Genomic DNA, 22,622 nt, shown 5'->3' with positions numbered 1-22,622 from the left:
TAGCTTTTATCCTAAATCCTTAGAGAGACTTTCAACCCTGGCAGCAACACTGTACAGTCCAGCACCTTCTTTACACACAGCGCTATCTATCCACCTCACCTTCTCATGCCTGTTTCTTCAGTATCATTCCCTACAACTGGACAGATAAAGGAGAATGGACTTCTCGAAAAAGCTTACTTGGACTTCTCAAAAAAGCAAGACTAGATGACAACCTAAAGGACCATACAATCCTGTATACTAGGGAGTTTTTTGATCCTGTAGAGCTCATTGCTGATAATGCTAAGGTTGGGTCCTTATGGGTAAGGATCAGAGGAAGGCCAACAAGGCTAATAACATAGCAGGAATCTGCTACAGATCACCCAGCCAGGAAAAAGTGACAGAAGTAGTATTTTACAAGCAGTTGGCAGAAACCACACAATCACTTGTCCTTGCTCTTGTGAGGGACTTCAGCTTACCAGACATTTGCTGGAAATAGAAGTACAATCTATCAGAGAGGAAACAGTCTAGAAGGTTTGTGGACTGTGTGGAAGATGACTTCCTGACACAGCTATAAAGAGAGTCTATCAGGGGAGCTGCCCCACTAGACCTGCTGTTTATGAATAGAGAAGGCATGATGGGAGATGTGGTCAGAAGTCCTTTTGGATATAGTGACCACAAAATGATTTGTTTTCAATTCTTGGTGAAGTCAGGGGGAAGGCCAGCAAAACCTTCTGGAGGGCAGACCTTGGACTATTTAGGACAGTGGTTGAAGAAGACCCTTGGGAGATAGTTCTGAAGAGCAAAGTGGTCCAGGAAGGCTGGATGCTTTCTCAAGAAGGAAATCTTAACGTCATAAGAACAGGCCATCACCTTGTGCTGCAAGATGAGCTGTCACAACAACTGCATACAATGCTACAGGTTTAGGGCAGAATGGTTGGAAAGCTGAATTGTAGAAAAGGATCTGGAAGTCTTAGTCAACAGCCAGCTAAACATGAGCCTGCAGTGTGCCCAGGTGGGTCTCCTGGCTTGTATCAGAAATAGGTTGGCCAACTAAGAAGATGACTGTGCTCCTGTACTCAGCACTGGAGAAGCCACACCTTGAGTGCAATCCATTCTGGGCCCTTCACTACAAAACAAAGACACTGTGGAGCTGGAATGTGTCAAAAAAAAAAGGGTGACAAAACCAGTGAAGGGTCTGAGGAACATCTGAGGGAACTGAGATTGTTTAGTCTGGAGAAGAGGAGGTGTAGGGGAGACCTTATCATTCTCTACAACTACCTGAAAGGAAGGTGTAGCAAGGTGGGAATACATCTCTTATCACAGGTAACTAGCAATAGAATAAGAAGTAATGGCCTCACACTGTGCCAGGGAGGTTCAGGTTGGATATTAGTAAAAATATCAACTTCTTCTCTGAAAAGAGTGATCAAGCATTGGACCAGGCTGCTGAAGGAAGTGGTGGAGTCACTGTCTCTGGAAGTGTTCGAGAAACATGGAGATGTGGTGCTGAGGGACAAGTTTTAGTGGGCATGATGGTGATGGACTGAAGGTTGGAGTTAATGGTCTTAGAGGTCTTTTCCAACATTAACAATTCTATGATTCTTTGAAGTAAACTGGAAACATCTTTAACCCAATACCCAGGGAGTCAGAAAAATTAACTAAATGACTAGTTGGCAGATTGGGGCTCCTGCTCCCCTCTGAAGGAAGTCACGTATTCAATAAACCACACCTTTTTCCCCATGGAGGTGGTCATGATGCTGGGAATCAGCTGACCTAACCCTTGTGACTCCTGCACCATAGATGGATCCTCAACCATATCTTTATGTCCCCCTCCTTCCAATTCCAAAGATTCATAGATGCTGTGAAAGAGCACTTGAGAAGGCAAAATAGAACAGCAACTAGCTTCTGATGAAATTTTGTAACTACTGTTATACTGTTACGTTGCAGGCATGGATACTTACAGTACTGACCTCACAGTTCAAAGACCTAGTTAAAAAATACTAGTGGAAACTTAGATGCTCTCTCTCAAGAGCTGTTAAGAGATTGCCTTGAGCTTTTAAAAAACCTCCATCAAAGTACATCTCCATGATTAATATGAAAATTAATCAATAGTTTAAAAAAAAAATAACCACAGACAAAAACTGGGAACTTTGTTTTTTTGTTCAGATATTAGCATTCAAGACACCAGAAAGAATTACTACCACATGAACTAAAGCCATAAGGAGAAAAATTCTTGAAAAGAAACCAATGTAGATCAGTAAGAAAAACCATCTATAGGATCTCTTGCCTTTGGCAATACTACAATGCTGCTGGATACATTGCTCAAATACGGCAAATCTAATTGAGAAGTACAGGAGTATTTAGAGAAACAAGCTAACTCTACACCTACTTAGAATCTAATATTGTTAGTATCAATATATTGATGTAATAACTGCAGTGACGCTTTACCATTTTGTTAACAGAAAATTGCAAATAAGTAAATTTTTTTGCTTATCATAATTTCAACAGAACGCTACAAATTGTTGCAAAGGAAAGAGATATCTTCTACAAGAAATGAAACCTCACGTTAGAGTTACGCAGTTGAGTGAATATGTCTGAAACTTAAATGTTTTCAGTGGTTTTAGAATTCAACAACAACAAAGTAAGATATATGTCTTATACAGCAACTAAATATATTTTATGGTAAATTGATTTAGGTAACATACATCGCTACTTAATCTGTGCACCATCTGTAGGTAGTCTTCATTTGATCCATGTCTAGAATTATCAGCATGATGATTAGCTGAATTTCCAGACAACTGACTTGAAACTTTATTTTCATGGAGATTCCTCATCCCAGCTGTGACAATGGGACAAGCTGAAATACAAAAAAGTAAATAATTATACTGATACTTACATACACACTCCTTAGCTCTTAAAGTTTCATGAATATTACTATAAAAGAGGACATTATTGATCTATACACAAGAGGTCTGGAATCTGAACAAGAATAGCTTTTCTTGATTGCATCCTTTTGCCACAAGTATCCTGAATAAAATCAGGTGTCTAAGATTTGAATTTTCAAGAAGATTTAAAATCTAATTTCCATGTACAGATTAAACAAGCTTTTTCCACATCTATTCTGGGCCAAATTAGTAAAACTTAGTTACACAGGAAAAAAAGATTTTTTTTGCTAGTACAGATAAATGGTGGCCAACAAATAAAAGCCTTAGTGTTTGCTTTTCAGTTGTCATATATTCATGATAACCATGCAAAATAGGTGTACACTGGGAAGAAATGTCACATGAAGAAGCATTTTACTTTTTTTTTTTTTTAAATACTGTAACTTTTGGAGGAGGTAGAAGGGAGGCCTCATGGCAGCCAACAACTACTTAAAGAAAAAAAGTAGATAACCAGGTGCTGATCACGTCTCTCTGGTGAGAGCTACAGGACCCAAGGGAATGGCATGGAATTCCCTGTGTCAGGGAAGGGTCAGCCTGAGTGTTAGGAAAAGGTTCTACATCAAATGGTGATCAGGCCCTGGAACAGGCTTCACTGGGATGTGGTCATGGCCCAAATCTTCCAGACTTCAAGCAATGTTTAGGCAATGTTCTCAGAGATAGGGTTTGATTTTTGGGTGGTCCTGTGTGGAATTTAACTTGATGCGTGGGGATACCTCACACCTTGGAATATTCTATAATTCTGTGATGTTCTGCAGTTAAGTAAACAAAGCTAAACACAACAAAAAAAATTCTATCAATGCAAAGATTTGTATTAAGCTTGTGACTCTTTCAAGAGCCATGAAACGTGCACATGAAAGTAAAACTGACATGACATAGGAGAATATAACAAACATCACAGATTTACCTTGCTGCAGCTGAGGATGCGGTGTGTAACTTGGAGGATGTGAATATGGCATGTATCCTGCAGGGCTTTGAGGAGCATATGGACTAGGCACTGGACTGTTCTGTTGTGCCAAAAATCTGTTACCAGAGCTTGTCTGTGGTGGCACAAACCGGCTAAAAATAAAATTTTAAAGGATTTGAGAAGTTGTAAAAACAAAATTTAGACAATGTTATTATTCCTTTTTAAATAGTATATATCTGGAACATTTTAACTTCTGAAAATATACAATTCTAAAGCAATGAAGAAACCTCTTCAAAAGCAGCATTAAAATCAATCAATGCCTTCTCAACTTCAGTTACTACTTAAGAGTCAGAAAACAGGTATTATATTAGTAAAAGGATAAAAAGGATTCAGAAGATTTCCATTTAGTGAAAGCAAACAACAACACAAGTTATAGATAGTTACCATAATAAGGCAAATTTAAATAGTTGTATCTTATTAGAAGCTTATTGGAAGCTTTAATGAAATTACAGCTAAGGTCTTATTATCAAAGAACCACAAGCTCACTAGAATTAACAAAGGAGTCATCTTACTTAAATATGACTTTTCCAATAATATTTCAAATAACTTTATCTAACACAACCATACTGCTAAGATATAGGAATATAGGCAGTTAGGTAGGGCCTGATGCAAAGTATACTGAATATAATTTATTCTTTCATTAGATTTATCCTGGACAGATCCTAGAGATAGAATGTTATAAAAATCAAACAGGCTTGTGATGATAATGTATGTATACTATAGCTAACATTCTTTCATCAGTTTTGTGTTGTTTTTTAAAATAAAAATGAAACAAATACATGTATTCACAACTCAGTTTTAGACAGTAACTCTGTGAAGGTAAGCTTCCACAGAAACAGCAAAACATTTAAAACAACGACTTTGGAAGGATCTTGAGAAGACACAGCACATTGTAACATTCTTCATTACCACTTTTAAATATAAAACCAACAAATAAAATAAAATAAAACCACTACTCTTGACAGTGTAGTGGGTTTTGTAGAGATAAAAAGCATTCCATTTGCCAAAACAATTACAACACTAACTTGAAATGAAGTGTGAAATAACAGTTAATTTAAATAATGATGCCTAATATCTGTTGATTCTGTTTCAGCCCAGCAGCCCAGCTACTGGGCTGAAACTGCACGCAGAAAGTCTTCCTCTATTCTACAGTACTTATTTTCGTAAACACCTAGCCTAAAGGCACATCTTACCTGAAGGAGTCTGAAAAAGTACAAAAAAGTTGAAGAGGAAGCTGATGGCCAAACAATTGGACCTATCTTCCTATGAATGGCCTTTTGTGTAACTGTTAGAGTAGTATTCTGTGCTTTAACAGGACTTTTTTTTCCCCACTCTTCTGCCATACTAGTACTGCTACTCATGCTGGAACACACACTCTCTTCTCCCTCACACTGTGACACAGAAAGAAAACTGGAGGGGTAGAAGAAGGCAGGAGGATTCCCTAAGAAAGAAATAAAATCTGCCAAAACTATGCAAGAGAACAGAGAGTGGAGAATCCTGACTTGTACTTAAACACACAAGATTAACTCACATGCAGAAAATGAGTAAATGCTACATTTGACTTTTTCAGCAGCAGAAACTCATCCTGCTGTCAGACAATCCAGGGTTAATCTTGACATTGATCTTCTATTCATTTACTTACAACTAGAATTGAATGTCACTGTAGGAAGCATTTTAAGTTTGTTGCCCCTTCCCTCCCTCATTTAAAATGTTGCATTACCTGGAAGGGCTATGTGAAATAGTGGTTTGTTGATAATTGGAAGATGCAGGACTACCACGCATAGAATTCTGAGAAATATTAAATTGTGGAATCATCATCCCTATTGAAAAGAAGACAGAAGTATTAAGTATATGCATTTCATTTCAGAAATGACTACATACCAAGAGATAAATAACTTTATAGGTTAGAAAATGTTACATGCCTGCAACTGTTAGAAAACATTAAATAACATTCATTCAATGAATGAATCTATTTTACATTGCAAAGTGGAAAAGCATTCATAAAGGAATGTTAATTCAGTTACAAATTTCAACAGGGCTTCTTTCCTCTTAAGTTCTTTAAACTTAGCAAGCCAAAACTTGATAGTACATAGAAACATTTTAAAACTGGACATACACTCACACACCAGTGTGTACAGTATTTACTGTGCTAATGAGTAAAAGATTCAGGAACTTCACAAACCAGAAGGACTCATTAAATTTATCTTCCATTTTTTAAGCAAGTAGAGGTAACCATCACCTCACACAGAAAGGTGTGAGATACGTTCACTCCTTCGGTAATACCTAACAGTTTCCTTTCTAATGATTATGATAACATCTTTCTATTCCACTACATATCAGGTCACAAGTACCACAGTGCTTGAAACTAACAAGCATCTTTATCAGTGAGATTTTAAATCAATCTTTTTTCCCTTTTTACAATACCATTATAAAAAACTTGCTAACAAACACATGACACTGGAAGTTAAAATAGTGAAAGTACATAAAAACTTACATGACTTTTAACCACATGATTTCAATAACATAATAAAATGTCTCATATTTAAACAGCATCAGAATCCATGTACAAACTGGTTTAGGAAGCCATAACAAGTGACTCACAAAAACAGGTGAAAGCATGTCAGTGTTGCAATATTTTAAACTTAAGATTTGATAGAATGCTTAGACTCAATCTATAGTCCAGAGTGCCTGAAGTCATTGATGATGAAGTAGTCATAGAATCACAGAATCCTTAGAAAGGACTCTTAAAGGTCATCTAGTCCAACTCCCCAGCAATGAACAGGGAAACCCGCAGCTAGATTTGTTTGCTCAGAGCCTGGTTTAGACTGCCCGTCCAGCCTACTATCACTGACTTCAATTACTGCAACATGAAAATCCGTCAGGAATGCAGCCGTTATCACCTCCCCAGTAGGTGTGAAGTGCCGCATTCCAACCAAATTAACACATTTAAAATAGCCTAGAATAGGAGTGAAAATCCCTAGTTGTGCTGAAAAAAGTCAGATATCTTCATACTTCACTAGAAACGTTACTTCATTATCCTGAATAACAGCAGAGAATGCCTCAACTCCTGCAAAACTTGCTTAAATGAACACTGCCTGTCTCTCACAGAGGCAGGTGAGAAATAAATCCCTGTCCACAGGTACAAACCACAGAGAGGAATGTGCAAAGCATACCCTGGGCATTTCCTGTACAGTGATTTTCTAGTAGAGGAAGTTCCCTCAGTGCCCAGTTTGTGTGTTGCAGACACACAAAGACGTATTACTCGTCAGGTAGTTGGTTTTTTTTTATTATTTTATTTTTCTTTTTTTTGGCCAAACTGTTTGAACTGTGAGTCTGGTGAGGTACTGGACGAGGCTGCCAAGAGAAGCAGTGGATGCCCCTTCCCTGGAGGTGCTAAAGACCAGGTTGAGCACTGGGCAACATGATTACTAAATCAGGACAAGCATAACCATGGCTGGGAGTTTAGAATCAGATGTCTTTAAAGGTTCCTCCCAAACTGAACCATTCTGTGACTCTGTGACAGTGATCTAGCAAAGATACATAAAAAATCTAGTCTTATTACCAATTAACCAATGATTTTTTTTTTAATATAATTCAAAAACCTTCAGCTTTTTCTGTGGCACACAGCACTCACACCTCTATTTATATTGAGAGGGACAAGAGGAGAAAAAGATGGCATAGGAAGAAGAGAGCAGCAGCATATTGGAGGAATGCAATCTATAATCTACAGAGCAAAACAGTATCTCAAAAGTTCCCAAAACTTCATGGTAATGAGGTAACAAGGAAAACAAGGAAGGGATTAAAAAAAAAAAAAAAAAAAAGGCCCTAAGATCTAGACTGCAAAGGAGTTGAAAGTAGTTCGAGGTCACAAATACTAAAATATCTTGTACAGAGTTGCCATATAACAGCAGATTTATGGCTCCACTGTGTATTTCCATACCTTAAACATGTAAGAATTTTTTAAGTGCAACTTTAACTTTCACACTTAAGTCTGGAGAAGAGAAGACTGAGAGGGGATTTTATCAATGCTTATGAATACCTAAAGGGTGAGTGTTAAGTGCATGGGGCCAGGCTCTTTTTGGTCATGACCAATGACAGGACAAGGGGCACAAAGTAGAACACCGGAAGTTCCATTTGAACATGAGAAAAATTGTCTTTACTTTAAGAGGGACAGACCATTGGGAAAGTCTGCCCAGAGAGGTTGGGGAGTCTTCTCTGGAGATATTCAAGAAACCTGCTTGGATGCTTTCCTGTGCAACCTACTCTAGGGAACCTGCTTTAACAGAGGGGTGGATGAGATGATCTCCTGAAGTCTCTTCCAACCTCTGTGATTCTGGATTTGGCAGTGTGTACTACTGAGAAAATATTATTCCAATAATATAATTCTTATAAGTTTTCTTAACGTACACTTCTGGTTTTGATTACTTTTTTTTGCTTAGATAAAAGTAATACAAATAATTTCATTTTTTTTACACTTCTACTAACTGTCAAAGAACATACTACATAAAGAAGTAGCTCACATAAAATGTACGTTATCTATGACTAAACTGTTTTATAGCATCATGCTATTAAAAAAAACCCAATATCCACCTACTATCTCATTCTTGCATTATTCATAGAATAACAGAATGGTTGAGGTGGAAAGGGACTATTTGGTCCAAGCCTTGCTCAAACATGGACATAGTGAATAGTGCTATACCCAGGACCATGTCCAGGCAGCCTTGAAGATCCCCAGGAGGCTTCCTCAACCTCTCTGGGCAACCTGTGCCAGAGCTCAGTCACTCACACAGTGCTTCGTGATATTTAGAAGGAAATTCTGTTCCAGTCTGTGCCTATTGCCTCTTGTCCTGACACAAGACACCACTGAAAGGAGCCTCGTTCTGCCTTCTTTGAATTCAGTTACTTATTCAACACTGATGAGATCCCCTGGGCTTGCTCTATCCCATACTGAACAGTTCCAGCTCTCTAAGCGTCTTCTCATAGGAGAGATGCTGCAGTTCCTTAATCATCTCAGTAGCCTTCTGTTGGACACTTTCCAGTGTGTCTGTGTCTCTTTTGTACTAGGGACCCAAGACACAACAGAGGACTCCAGATGTGGTCTCATCAGTACTGAGAAGAGGGGAAGGATCACTCTGCTGAGTGAGTGGTCTCTTGTCTGAGATATTTCGCCTATTACAACTAAGAGTACCACAAACCTTCTTAGGAGCAAGAACACATTGCTGACTTCTGTTCAATTCAGTGTCCACCAGGATTGCTAGGTCCCTTTCTGTTGAGCTGCCTTTCATCTGGATTTCCCCAGCACGTACTTGTGCCTAGGGTTGTCTCTTCTGAGCTACTGGATGTTGCATTTCTCCCTGTTGAATTTCATGAGTCTTGTCAGCCCACCTCTCCAGCCTGTCCAGGTCTCTCTGGATGGTAGCAGGGCCCTCTAATGAGTCAGCCACTCCAGAGTCTGTTTTAGACTTGTTGAACTACAGATGAATATGAATTTTGTGGGGGAAAAAACAGCAAAAAATTCTGCTTGTGCTTTAGCTTGTATTTATGGCAACTGGAAACCCGTTTAGCTTTATGTAGCCTTTGCTTCCATTGAAAAATTGTACTGAACCAATAATTTTACTCCATGTTTTAGCCACGTGGTTTTTCTGTTCCTACATCAGAGAAGAAGGTGGGAATAAATCAATTTGAGTTCACTTTGTCTGTGCTAATGATGAATCTGACCAAAGAAAACCAAGAGCTGAGGCCCACCCCAAGACTGAAGGTAATCCAGAGGCAGGAGGGTCCCCTTTGTTCATTCCTTCTCAATTGTGTGTTACAATTGTGTCTCAATTGTGTGCTACAAATACTGGGTCACAGCACCTAGCACTGACTTTTCCGCACACTGGAGTCAACAGAAGGCAGAAAGACAATATTCAGAAGGAAGACAGTAAAGAAATCACAAGAGATGAGCTTGAAATACTAGAAAAAAAATTGTTCTTCTAGCTGAAAAAAATGCATTCTGTAAGACCTCTACCAAACTGTTCTACAAATTTTAACTGCAGAGATTACAAAATCTGCCCACTAAACAGAAGAAAAGCAAACCTTTCCTGCCCCAAGAAAACCATATCCAAGCCCTTTCACCTCAGATATCCGAATGGGATATATTAATGGCTAATAAGACTACCAAAATTTGCCTGAACTTAGCTTAAAGACCCACATATTTCAAGATAAGAAAGTGACTTTTCCCACTGAAAATGACATCACACTTTGTCCATCCTTTTCAAACATTCATCCCAAGATCATCTTCCTCTCAAAATAGTTTTTTACAGGTATGCTTTATCTCTCTTCCTCCTTTCTCTCCAGTTTTCCAGTTTCACACTTACATTGCAGTGCCTCAAATGACACATGAATTCAAAAGTATGTAATACAATGGAATGATTTAGGAATTTTTTAGTTCTGATCTCTTCTGGTTCTTTGAAACATTGTGTTAACATTATTAAAATAGCATCACCTATTCTCTTGTGTTTCATTTTACATTATTTTTAATTCTGCATCAATACCTTCCTTCAAACATAAAGCAAAACATAAATAATAACTATAGAGGTGCTTGTTAAGGATTACTCTTAATCTACTAAATCAAGCTATGGAAGTTTTTCCCCTTCTGAACAACACCATCAGCAAAATTTAGAAAGAATCAGGCTTTGTTTTCTTTCTTTCAAAATCTTCTGGAACAAAGAATTCAAAAACTATTAATTTTACTTTTCCACTGCATACTTTGAAAAATGGATATTCTCCCAATCAATATACAGTTTGATAATTAAAGAAGAGTCTTCAGGTGCAAGAGAAAGTCTTCAGATCTAAATCTAGAATCTGTCTTACTAATCCTTTGCTTGGTGTATCTTCTTCTCCATCTGTTATTTACCAATACACACCTCAGAAGAGAGTCAGCTTATAAAATAGTAAAATCTGTATGGCATCAGAAAATGCTGAGAAGGGGAGTAGCAGAGAAAAGCTGTTACATGTGGCTCGCTTAGCCTTACTCCTCAAACCTGAACAACTGAATAACCATTAGTATTAAAGACTGACTGTGAGCGTACAGATTTTCAGTAAAATCAAGGCATATTTTTCGAACTTCAGTTATTTATTAAGATAAATATACAAACTTAGCCAGAAAGAAATTCAAATAAACAATTTTAAAATCAAATCCAATCAAATACCCTATAAATTAGCTTTCAGTATGCAAATAAAACATTATTTTCAAAATTCCCAGTAGTTATTTTACTGCTTGCACTAATACAATCACTTTTAGAAGATGTATTAAGGTATGTGTCTTGACAATACATAACATACTCCATATAATATTATACCTCATTATCAAACACAAAGTAAGGCACAGATACCACAGACGTAGTCTGTATGTGTTTGTTGTTAGCATTAGACCCTTAAATATACAGAACACAAAAACAATCAGTAAATAATAGAAAATTCTTACCGCTTTGTACCCCATATCTGTTTTGCATGCTTTTCTCCCTGAAAACATTAGGATTCCTCGCCAGGATAGCTTGCAGCAAAACTGGTGTATCTCCCTCTGGATCATCACTGCCAAGGTTATCTTTCAATTCTCTGTGATTGTGAAAGAAAGCAAATAAAGAATGAAATGTATTTTCAAATTTTAAGAAATGATGGTCAGATCTAAAAAAAAAAAAAGGCTAAAATGAAGGAAAAAAAAATTGTACTGCTAAAATAAAGAAAGAAAAAAACAAGTCTGCAGAGCACTGTCCCTTCCCTGTCTTTATTATTATTTTTTTTTATCTCTTTGTTAAAGATTAGAAGAAGCACTACCCCAGAATTCTTCAAAATTAATTTCTGTTATTGAACACATATATCCAGGGTTGCCAGTTTCAAACACTTATGAAAGTATCTTATGCCCACTTTCATATCTTGATCTTTTCCACTCATGAAGAACACTTTAGATAACATCAAGAAAGTAGTCTAAGAGTGAAAATAAGGTATGCATGAATGCATAACTTTCATGTTGTATATTTTATTTTAAAAAGGGGAAACAGCATATAAAATGCCACTGAACTTTGAAAATGTAATACATTTTCTGTAAATATATCTGTGCTTTCATTCATTGTTTGTTTTGAAGACTTTTAATGGCTATTTCCATTTGATCAAGATAACTTATTGGAATATGTAGGAAGAAAACAATGCTGTCAACACAAAGCAATTCAAAGGACATATTGCAAAAAGAAACAAAATATTCACAAACAAAAACCAGACATTTGCTGATTCTTTTAATATCAAAGTTTCATAACTAAATCAGAACTGACATGGGTTTTACATGGTTATCACCAAAACTCTTCTTTGGGTAATATCAGGTGTATAGTTTATATATTATACACTATTCAGCTAACTGGAACATAAATAAGTCAATAACAGACAAAACCATGAAGTTTGAACTCACAACTAGCATTATGGAACAAGTAGTAAATCAAAAAGAAAAACCAAAAAAAAAAAAAAGGAACTTCAGAGCTACATGAAACAATTGAGTCTTACACAGTGGTAATCTGCTAAACAAACCCAATAAAAAACTTCCAAATTCCAACGTTCAGATTCTCACATCCCTCTCAACCTTAGTTCATTTTAAGCTCAAGGAACAAAGACAGTGATGGTATAAAATTGAGGTACAAAATACATACATGTGATCTGTTGACACCTGATTGAGACTGTGGATGAGCTGTGAAACGAGATTTTCATCCCTGCAAGCCAGAAGGCAGTTCACTTCTTCAGCTATTCGTCCATTGAAGAGCAGGCTTTTTGTTGTTGTAGCAGGTAAAGGTGATGGAAGAGGCAGCTGGTTCAAAACTGTTATCAAAGGAGTGAAAGTAGTTTAGAAACATTTTGCAGAACACAATCACACAAATATTACTCCCTCACATGGTTAAGAAAGAAAACAATCCTGACAAATACATTCAAAATACAGAGCCATTAATTACATTCTCAGTTTATTCTTCTGTTGCATTCACTTCTATATAAGTTGTCTTCTCAAGAGAAGGCAAGTGATGTTGGTTGGTATGATTGTGATAATTCACTGAAAATATCTATTCACAAATCTAGGGAAAGGGATTTAACTGTTTAATGTAAAACACCAATGTTTCAATCAGATTACAAATAAGCATAGAACATTTACAGAGGGCATTCTTACATCTACATGTCTAAGAAAGAAGTATATCAAATAACAAGCTGTGACTTGGTTATTGGCAGGGCTACAGGAAAAGAATAAGCCAGAAAGAACAAAAAAACTAGCTTTACAAATAAGATTCACAAATGGGTCCAAGAAAACAAGCTGAACCCGAGTACCCAAACTTATTAGAAGACCATGATGAAGTTTTCAGCTGAACAGAAATAGCTATCAGAAATAGCTTCAAAAAAGAATAACATAAATCAAATACACTCTTTTGGGTCTTCTATTTTATACTTGTAAATTCTGAAAAGAAAAAAAAAAGGGGGGGGGGGGGATGCCAGTTGTTTTGTTGTTTTATTTTTCCCAGTATAAAGTATATAATCACTTTCTGTTGGAATAAATACACTGTAATTCAAAAAAAGCACATATTAAGATTTTATTAATTGCACAATATTACCCTGAATGTGCCAGAAAAAAAAAAAAAAGAAAGATCTGTAAAATATGCTCATTTATTCCAACAGAATAAATTCCAGCTAGTGAGCTGAGCCTACTCTACTGTCTCTAGTCGCCATGTTCCCCATGTTTTTTAGGACAACGTGCCTTGTCCATTCCAGCTCCTTCTTTCCACACAGAAAAAAAAAAAGGGGGGGGAGTAGGGGGAGTAGTCACAAGTTATTCTTTTTTACCTTCTCCCAAGTCTCTAAACTTTACATGAAAATTACAGATAAAAAGCATAAACACAGCTAAGCACAGGGTCTAATGCCATCTAAACTAGTTCAGTGTTTCAAAACCCCTTGTGTAAGGGAGTTTGATCAGTGACTACTACCAGTTACATGTATTGACTTTGCGTAGAGTCTTGCCTGTAAATACTTAAGGCTAGAAAATTTTCTGTAGCTCAGAAACTCAAGATTTGCAGCCTGATGGTCTGCTATTAAGCAAACAAAAACAAATATACATACACATATTTATATAAGCAGCATCTTCCAATTAGACATTTTAGAACAGAAAAACACAAAAAACATTTTGAGATTTTTTCTCAAATGCATCAGTTTTGGTTTGTGTTGTTCGTTATTTGTTTGTTTTTAAGCTAGGAAACGAAACTCTGTTTTGGGGTATATGACCTATACAACTCTTAGAAAGTTTTTCCAAATTTTAACACTATGATAATAATCCATTTCCTTTACATGTTAAACAATCAAGAAAGAGGCCTCATAGAACAAGCTGCTTATTTTTATTAGCAGTCCTTTGCACCTAAATATTAGAGCAACTCAAAAATATATTTCCTCAGTTTTGTTTAATTCACAGTGTATTTCACAATTCTCTTTCACTGAATGTATGATTTAAAGACATCTTTTATCATTCTTTTATTTATTTATTTATTTGTAGGGTACCTATATATGTTTCTGATGGAATAATTTAAATCTGAATTATTTAAGTGCCAGGTTTACTTCAGATTGCATTGTTTTGTTTTTAACTTACATTTTATTACATGTTAAAATTAGTATTATTTTATTTGAAAATATTCTATTTACAAGTTAAGTTAAAAATTTAAGTTGCAATGAAACAAAAAAAATCTTTTAAATGCCAAACCTAATATAAAATCATATTTTTTTTAGTAAGTAGCTTTTAATATTTTTAGTAGTTTGAAAATACAAGTATTTGCCAAAAAGGTAAAAAGCAATATATTAAAGACCAAACAACAACAACAACAACAACAACAAAAAACAAAACCAACAACAAGAGTACTTACGGTCTGTAAGACTAGCAATCCCTGCAAGAGTAGTGATGGGAACATGAGGCATATCCCCATTCATCCTGAAGTTCTCGGATGGTAGTGCCTACACAGATATTTTAGTTCAGGTGCCAGCTATCATTACTTCCCATCTCCCAAGCACTGAAAAAAATGAAAAAGAAAAAAAAAATTACAATGTTAGGTTTACTTTCAGTAATATAAATGAAATACAGACCACAACCTCAGTTGCATACTAAGAAAATTTTGTCAAGAGTAGGTAGAACAATGTTAATTTAAATATTAAATGGCTTAAAGAAGTCAAAAGTCTGGTAACAAAAACAAAGCCCTTCAGCAAAAACACTGCAAAATAAGGCAAACAAAACATTTTCTCAGGTTATACAGTACCAATAGTCAATATCTGATTATCAGAAGTACAAAGTATTAAAACAGCTAGTGAATTTTATATTTTATTTTGAAAGAAAATTGGTAGCAAAACTTCAATTGCCTTTTACTGCCGCGGAGAGCATATAATGCATAACCAGCTTAAGTGATGAGTTGCTATATTCAGTTCTCAATTTTGGAAAAGAAAGTATTTTTCATAGACAGGGTGGCTACCAAAAATAAAAGCAATAATATACAGACATAAAAAAAATGAAGGAAACAATGTGAAAAATACAAAATCTTAAAGGGTATTTTCAAAGAACTATCTACTTCAAAATTATTCTGAAAATGTCTGTGGCAAAACTACTGCTAGCAACTGTATCTCCATTCCACAAAAAAAAAAAAAAAAAAAAGAAAGGCTTTGTCCTATTAAAGAGGCTTGGTTATTTACTGCAAAATGGTACAGTTTGCACTTCACAAATGAGTAAATATTTGTTAACTGAGTTCTCATGCTGTAAAGATTCCAACTATAATGAAGTTTGTACTACTTAAAAGTCAAAATCATTTCAGCTGCAGTTGCAAAACAAAATTTACAAAGACAACACACTACAATCTACTATTATTACACTAATGAAATGACAAAAATTGAGCATGATGGTGTTTAAAGACAAACCAAATAAATTAAAGGAAAGGAACTTGATATAAATACATGTATATCTACTATGGACAGTCACCTGTGTTGACAGTTTCTTCAATAGAAAGACTTCCTCCATGAGCAGATGTTGTCTACTGTTGATGGTGAAATTAGTCTTACTCTCTTTTTATGTCACACCAACAGCAATATATAGGACAGTCTTGCTAACAAATACATAGAGATTCCAAGCAAGAGAAGAAAACCGCATGGTATAAAGTTGTCATGAACCATGGTAGTTAACTTTTCAGTTTCCCTACCTACACATAACTTAATTATTTCTAAAAAAAAAAAATGTCAGCAATGAGGTTAGAGACTTGACTTCCTTGGCAGCACCTGCCACAATCTCATTATTACCAATAAATTATATTTGTTTATTAAAAATATAGTTTATTAGAGGTGTGAAATCTAGCTAAAGAAAAGGTTGCAGATAGATATACTGCATAGTTTGAATTTTAAGGTTATTTTGGTTTGCTTTTAACTAGGAGGAAACAGGCTTCATGCATCCAGTGTCGTTTCAAATACTTATTAAGGTTCTTCACCTGAAACTAACACCAAGACATGCAGAATTTCAGAATTAGTTCCACAAATAAAATGTTCTTTAAAGAACAAAATTGCAACCTTACTTGTCCCATGATGAGTCTGCAACAGCAAACCCACAAGAGCTACTAATACTTTTAGTATTTAGCCATGTCAATATCGTTGGAAATCCGGTGAGCAACACTGAAGCAAGGAAAAAAAACGTTATCACTTTTACTTCCTGATGGTCTGGGTAAGGCGTAAACATCAGAGGCAACCACTTTTAGTAAGAGTTCTTTCCTGGCATTACTGCCATAATAATTAAATTATATAGATATTCAGTGAGAAGAGTTCACCCAGACCATTAAATTAGAAACTTTCTCCACAGCTACCCAATTTGAAATCAGAACTGGTAAAGTTCAGATCTAAGACTGTAGCAAGCTTAGAATGGTCAGTGGAGGAGGAAACTTTAGAAAGAAAGAGAGCTGAAGAGGTTGGTTTGTTTAGCTAACAAAAGAAAGGTCAAGAAGGAATGAGGTTTCTTTCTATGTAAAGAAGATAAATAAAGTTGAAAAGAAGAAATGCTAAAAACCAATGCTGATATAAAAATAAACAGAGGCAGGAATGCAAGCAAGCAAGAAGGTTATAAGAACAGATCTGCTCACCATCAGAACAGCCACTTTCTGAAATAGCCTTCTCCTTAGAGAAGCAGTAGACTTAACCAACATCTTTAATTTAATTTAAGATGGTTCATGCAGATGTTAGAAAAGGGACAGGATGTGGTTGTCTGCATCAGCAAGCAACTAAGCACAGTGATTCAAGAAGACTCTTAGAGTGCTATGTTTTTGTAAGTATGTTGATGTGAGTAAACAGATGAGAGTAGGAAACAACACATAAAAGGACAAAAAAATTGACTGATGGGATTAAAAGTTTAGACTAATGTATACTACAAACACAATGTGAAGAAACTATATGGGAACATCTGAGTCCAAAGATTGCATATGTTATGCTAAGTGCAAAATTGAATCTTACAGAAATGGCAAAAAAGAAAAAAAAGCTGAGATTCCAGACCTGGAGACTTAGGTCCAGTGAAATTATAATTACAATCTGATGTCAAATGAGGAATATTAGTAAAACCACTCATTTAGGGAATTTAAAATATCCATCAGCTAGGGTAGAAAAACTGACAACTCAAAAACAGCTCTTGCCTTCAAACCACCAGGACAGCATGCAATGTTTAATGGTTTGACAGATGGACAAGGTTGTATTGTTATTGTTTCTTCCATTCCTGAACAAAAAGAATTAGAAGTAATAAATTGTAGCAACTCACTATTTGTCAAGGAGAATCAAAACTTAACAATTTTTAGATAGTACTTTACATTATCATGTTTGTAGAGTAGCTACTATTAGAAGTTCAGAATTTCTACCTCCAGATTGGAAAAAAATGAAAATGTACTGCCTGAGTTACGGAAATTAATGAACTGCTGCATTGTATAGCTTCTAAACAATGAATGAGAGCGTAGCAGTTCAAACAGAGAAGTGCACATCCAATTTACATATGCACGAAGCACATCTTGCATATTCAGAATATACTTAATTATTCTTGCTCTCTCTAGGAAACAGAGAATATGTAAAACTTATTCCAGGGAGAAAAAAACTGCAGAACACAAAGGAAGTGATACAAAGAACCCCTTAGTAAGGGAAAACAGTGAAACGGCAGCATATATTAAGAATAATATGGGAAAAGACATCATCATAAGACATAACAAAAAAGTGAAGTCACGACAAGATAGCATTAAAAGTGATATTAAAGGAAAAAGCTTATACTATTAATAATGTTTTTTAACTGCACTTTTTAAAGTACTACTTTGATACATTGGTTTTTACCTTCATTTTTGTCAGTTATCTATACATCCTCCTTTACTGTAAACAAACATTCCAAAGAAAATTTCCAATAAAAAGATAATTTTTAAAAGGTGTTTGCTTATTTGCTCTTAAAGGGGAAGATAAAGTTAATACCTGGTTGATAGAACAGTTCATAAATAGAAAATACTGACTGCCTTCAGTACTGAGTATACTGCATTGAAGGTGGGTGAAGGGGTAGGAGCAGGAGGAAGAAAGGAAGAAAGGAAGAAAGGAAGAAAGGAAGAAAGGAAGAAAGGAAGAAAGGAAGAAAGGAAGAAAGGAAGAAAGGAAGAAAGGAAGAAAGGAAGAAAGGAAGAAAGGAAGAAAGGAAGAAAGGAAGAAAGGAAGAAAGGAAGAAAGGAAGAAAGGAAGAAAGGAAGAAAGGAAGAAAGGAAGAAAGGAAGAAAGGAAGAAAGGAAGAAAGGAAGAAAGGAAGAAAGGAAGAAAGGAAGAAAGGAAGAAAGGGAAAAAAAAGAAATGGAAACAAGCTGAGTTTGTTCTGTTTTCATTCTTACTTTTTTTCCTCTTCCCAGATATTGCAGCGTCTGGCTTTCAAATAAGATTGTAGGACTCTGAGTACTGATCACTGCACACAAAGTTGAAATCCTGCATCTATTAAATGTTCCTCTTTGTTGAAATATGTTCTAACCCCCCTTAACAAAAACAAGTTTTTTTTTTTTTTTTTTTTCCATGGCTTAACTACATTCATGCATGAGTGCAGTGGAAAACAACATAAAGGAGAGTTGGCTTGTACATAGTAACACACATGTCCAGTAGTAAGTCAGTACGTACTGTCAGCTTAGTAACCAAACTCAGTATTCAGAACTTAAACATACATGCTAATATGTTTAAACATTTCATCCCTCATACTGTAGAATTTTCTTTAACTTTTAAATCTCTAGATTTCAAAATCAAAACAACAAAATACTTATATATGAATGACCTAACATACTCCTGAGCAGATTAAAGATAATATTAAGATAATATTAAGATAAAATTAAATTCCAAGAACAGCTGTACTACTTCTCTATATTTTTAAAATCATTCCACTAAACAGAATATTTTAAATACTTGACATTTCAATTAGTTGCAATTATCATATCTTTTAAATATTTTCACTCAAACTAAAAAGCAGTCTTCATTTCTTACGTGTGGAGCAGAACAGTATTGGTATAACCACAGCACCACGATTAAAGCTGATGTCTGCAATTGCACCTCGAAGTAAACCAGCACAACTCATGCATCAGCGATCTTTAATTTAAACGAGCACTGAAGTTTTTCTTATCTTCTAAAAACCATCAAACGTGTAATAAATCTTAAACAGTTTGAACTTCCACAATTGGCAATAAATTGCTTTTCTCATTAGATACTATGTTTATATGAATCTCTTCCAGCTGTAAGGTAGTGCCGAAGGATAAAAATATCACTTCAGAATATCACTTTGAAGCACTTCAAAAGATCACGAACGAACACCCTCCAAATCAAAATCACATAGGACATTGTGTCAGAATAAATACCAACGCATACCCACAAGAGGGCAGACTTCTGGCTACCAAACCAGAGCTACGGTGTAATACAACTACACGAAGTCCGCTGCAAGTTTCCCCATCAAAATGCTTTCCTGACTGTACAGCAAACAGGTATACAGGTATTGGACCAGAGAGATTATTGCATTACAAAGGAGTAATGAAATAAAGATCTTACCCGTGTCCTAGGCTCACAGAAGGACTCCAAGAGGAGTGATCTCCAGATAGAGATCCTTCCTCCTTGGGCGTCAGCCCTTCACTCAGGTGAAATTACATTCACCTGTGCCCCTGCAGCTGACTCAGTGCTCGCCTCAGGTGGTCAATCAGAGGTTCAGGCCGTGATTCAACAGTTCCCATACACCCAATCAGTGATTCATACTAATGAAGGAGCTAAGGTTCTTAGCACTAAATCATAGAATCGCTAAGGTTGAAAAAGACCCACAGGATCATCCAGTCCAACCATTCGTCCTTCACCAATGGTTCTCGCTAAACCATGTCCCTCAACACAACATCCAAACGCTCTTTGAACACCACCAGGCTCAGTGACTCCACCACCTCTCTGGGCAGCCCACTCCAGTGCCTGACCACCCTTTCAGAGAAGTACTATTTCCTAATGTCTAGTCTGAATCTTCCCTGATGCAGCTTGAAGCCATTCCCCCTAGTCCTATCACTAGTCACCCGAGAGAAGAGGCTGACCCCCAGCTCACTACAACCTCCCTTCAGGTAGTTATAGAGAGCAATAAGGTCTCCCCTGAGCCTCCTCTTCTCTAGACTGAACAGTCCCAGCTCCTTCAGCCGCTCCTCATAAGGCCTGTGCTCCAGACCCCTCATCAGCTTTGTTGCCCTCCTCTGGACACACTCCAGGGCCTCCATGTCTTTCTTAGGGTGAGGGGCCCAAAACTGGACACAGTACTCAAGGTGCGGCCTCACCAGTGCTGAGTACAGGGGGACAATTACTTCCTGCTGGCAACACTATTTCTGATACAAGCCAGGATGCCATTGGCCTTCTTGGCCACCTGGGCACACTGCTGGCTCATGTTCAGTCTAGCATCAATCAACACCCCCAGGTCCATTTCCTCTACACAGTCTTCCAGCCACTCTGCCCCAAGCCTGTAGCGTTGCCTGGGGTTATTGTGGCCAAAGTGCAGGACCCGGCATTTGGTCTTGTTGAATCCCATCCCATTGGCTTCAGCCCAGCTATCCAGCCTATCCAGATTCCTCTGTAAGGCCTCGCTACCCTCAGGGAGATCAACACTTCCAGCCAGCTTGGTGTCATCTGCAAACTTACTGAGGGTGAGAATCCATCTTCAGAAAGTCAGCATCAGAAAAGAACAGTAATTAATCACTGACGGAACTGTCTTAAGGTTAAAATGGTAATGCAAGGAATTTTAAAGCTGCCTCAAATGAATAAAACTTTAACAACCAAATGCAGGTGAGTGCTTAACAGATGGAAGGAGGAAGTGGTTGGAGGGTCAGAAATTAGAAAATCCTCTTTTTGAAAGCCCATGAAAACACACCATCAGGAATTTCAAGGGTTATACAGAATGGTCTCACCTTCCATAATTTCACCGAGAGGTGAAAGGTGAAAAAGGGAGGAGGGGAAATTAAATTTGAAAATACAGATAGGGAAATCCCAGAAGCACAGAATCAGATGAAATTCAGTGCTCTAGTGAAATCTGTGTTTGATTCATAAAATGATCAACCAGAGGAATGTGAGGGATCCTGATAAACCAAGTGAAAGATTAAGGAGTTTGACACAGAAAATGTCTACTATCTATCTAATATCTTTTCTAAATCAGTGTAACTGTGTCTTCCTAAGACAATTCCCGTAATAGCTGTTCAAATCACTACAAATAACTACTATGAAAACAGCTGTAGGGACACATAGTGTACTGAGCCAAGTGTAGGTTCTTTCAGGACATAGAACTGCTTTCAGCAAAAGCATTACAGCAATCAGCTTCTTCCTCCGTGACTGCAACCATCATCCTTTGCTCTGATGCCTGTGCAGCCCAAGTGCTACTAGCTACAGGAACACCACTGTACATGACAAGAAACACCAGTAAAGATGGTGGAAGCACCTGCTCTACAAAAGATCTGTGGATTCAAGGACAGGGTCCTTAGAGAGAGAGTATATGTACAGCTTTTTTTTTTTTTTTTTTTTTTTTTTTTTAACTAGGGTAAATGAACATAAGACTTAATTGTGCTTTACATCTGTAACCACCCTTCCTGGCATGGGAGGGAAAGGGAATCAACATAGTCAATCAAACAAAAAAAAAATTACATCACCAAAAAACAGACAAAGTCACATGCAGAGAACAAAACCTGTAGGTAGTCTGCAGCATATGTGATCTACACTGCATGAATGTATAGCAGGAAATGTTGACCATTCTTTACTACTTTGCAATTAAAAAGGGTAAAAATTCAGTAGAACAGTTTCCTGAAAAGAAGGAGCAAGTCCCCAACAGCATTAGGACCTTTTCTGTTAAAGCCATTTCCTTCTTTTACACACATTTTAATTCACATAAAAATTAAAAAAAAAAAAAACAACCACACACACGAAGCATTCTACACCTAAAAGCAACACCTCAAATATTTAATTCAGACTTGTTCAAATTAAGAACTCTGGAAAAGGAGCAGATACCGAGTCCTTCATATATTAAGATTTAAAAACTAATTAAAAGCCTATTCATTTGGCAAGATAACGTCTCAAAAAATTGTAGAAAAAACAAATTATATTTATGAAGTTTTGTGAAGATCAACATGTGAAACCTATAGCAGCAAAAGAAGAATATAAAAGTTCTGTAAGTATTGATTTTCACGGAA

General features: G+C 36.5%; 1 protein-coding gene across 11 annotated transcripts in view; it reads right to left on the bottom strand.

The window, feature by feature from the left end:
* LOC427439 (Nipped-B homolog-like) overlaps window positions 1-22,622 on the bottom strand; it is a 159,425-nt gene that overhangs the window by 81,593 nt on the left and 55,210 nt on the right. For all 11 annotated transcript variants that reach the window (XM_046905814.1, XM_015277520.4, XM_040656537.2 and 8 more), the window contains 6 exons: window positions 14,796-14,939; window positions 12,561-12,726; window positions 11,351-11,481; window positions 5,603-5,702; window positions 3,823-3,974; window positions 2,682-2,833 (listed from right to left, as the gene is read on the bottom strand). In XM_046905814.1, coding sequence (XP_046761770.1) covers window positions 2,682-2,833; window positions 3,823-3,974; window positions 5,603-5,702; window positions 11,351-11,481; window positions 12,561-12,726; window positions 14,796-14,859 — 765 coding nt within the window. In that variant the 5' untranslated portion in view covers window positions 14,860-14,939. The remainder of the gene's footprint in view (window positions 1-2,681; window positions 2,834-3,822; window positions 3,975-5,602; window positions 5,703-11,350; window positions 11,482-12,560; window positions 12,727-14,795; window positions 14,940-22,622) is intronic.

This window comes from Gallus gallus, chromosome Z (assembly GCF_016699485.2).
Source record: "Gallus gallus isolate bGalGal1 chromosome Z, bGalGal1.mat.broiler.GRCg7b, whole genome shotgun sequence".
Classification (NCBI taxonomy): Eukaryota; Metazoa; Chordata; class Aves; order Galliformes; family Phasianidae; genus Gallus; species Gallus gallus.
Note: the sequence above shows the minus strand (reverse complement) of the source record. Positions and strands in the feature narration are given on the sequence as shown.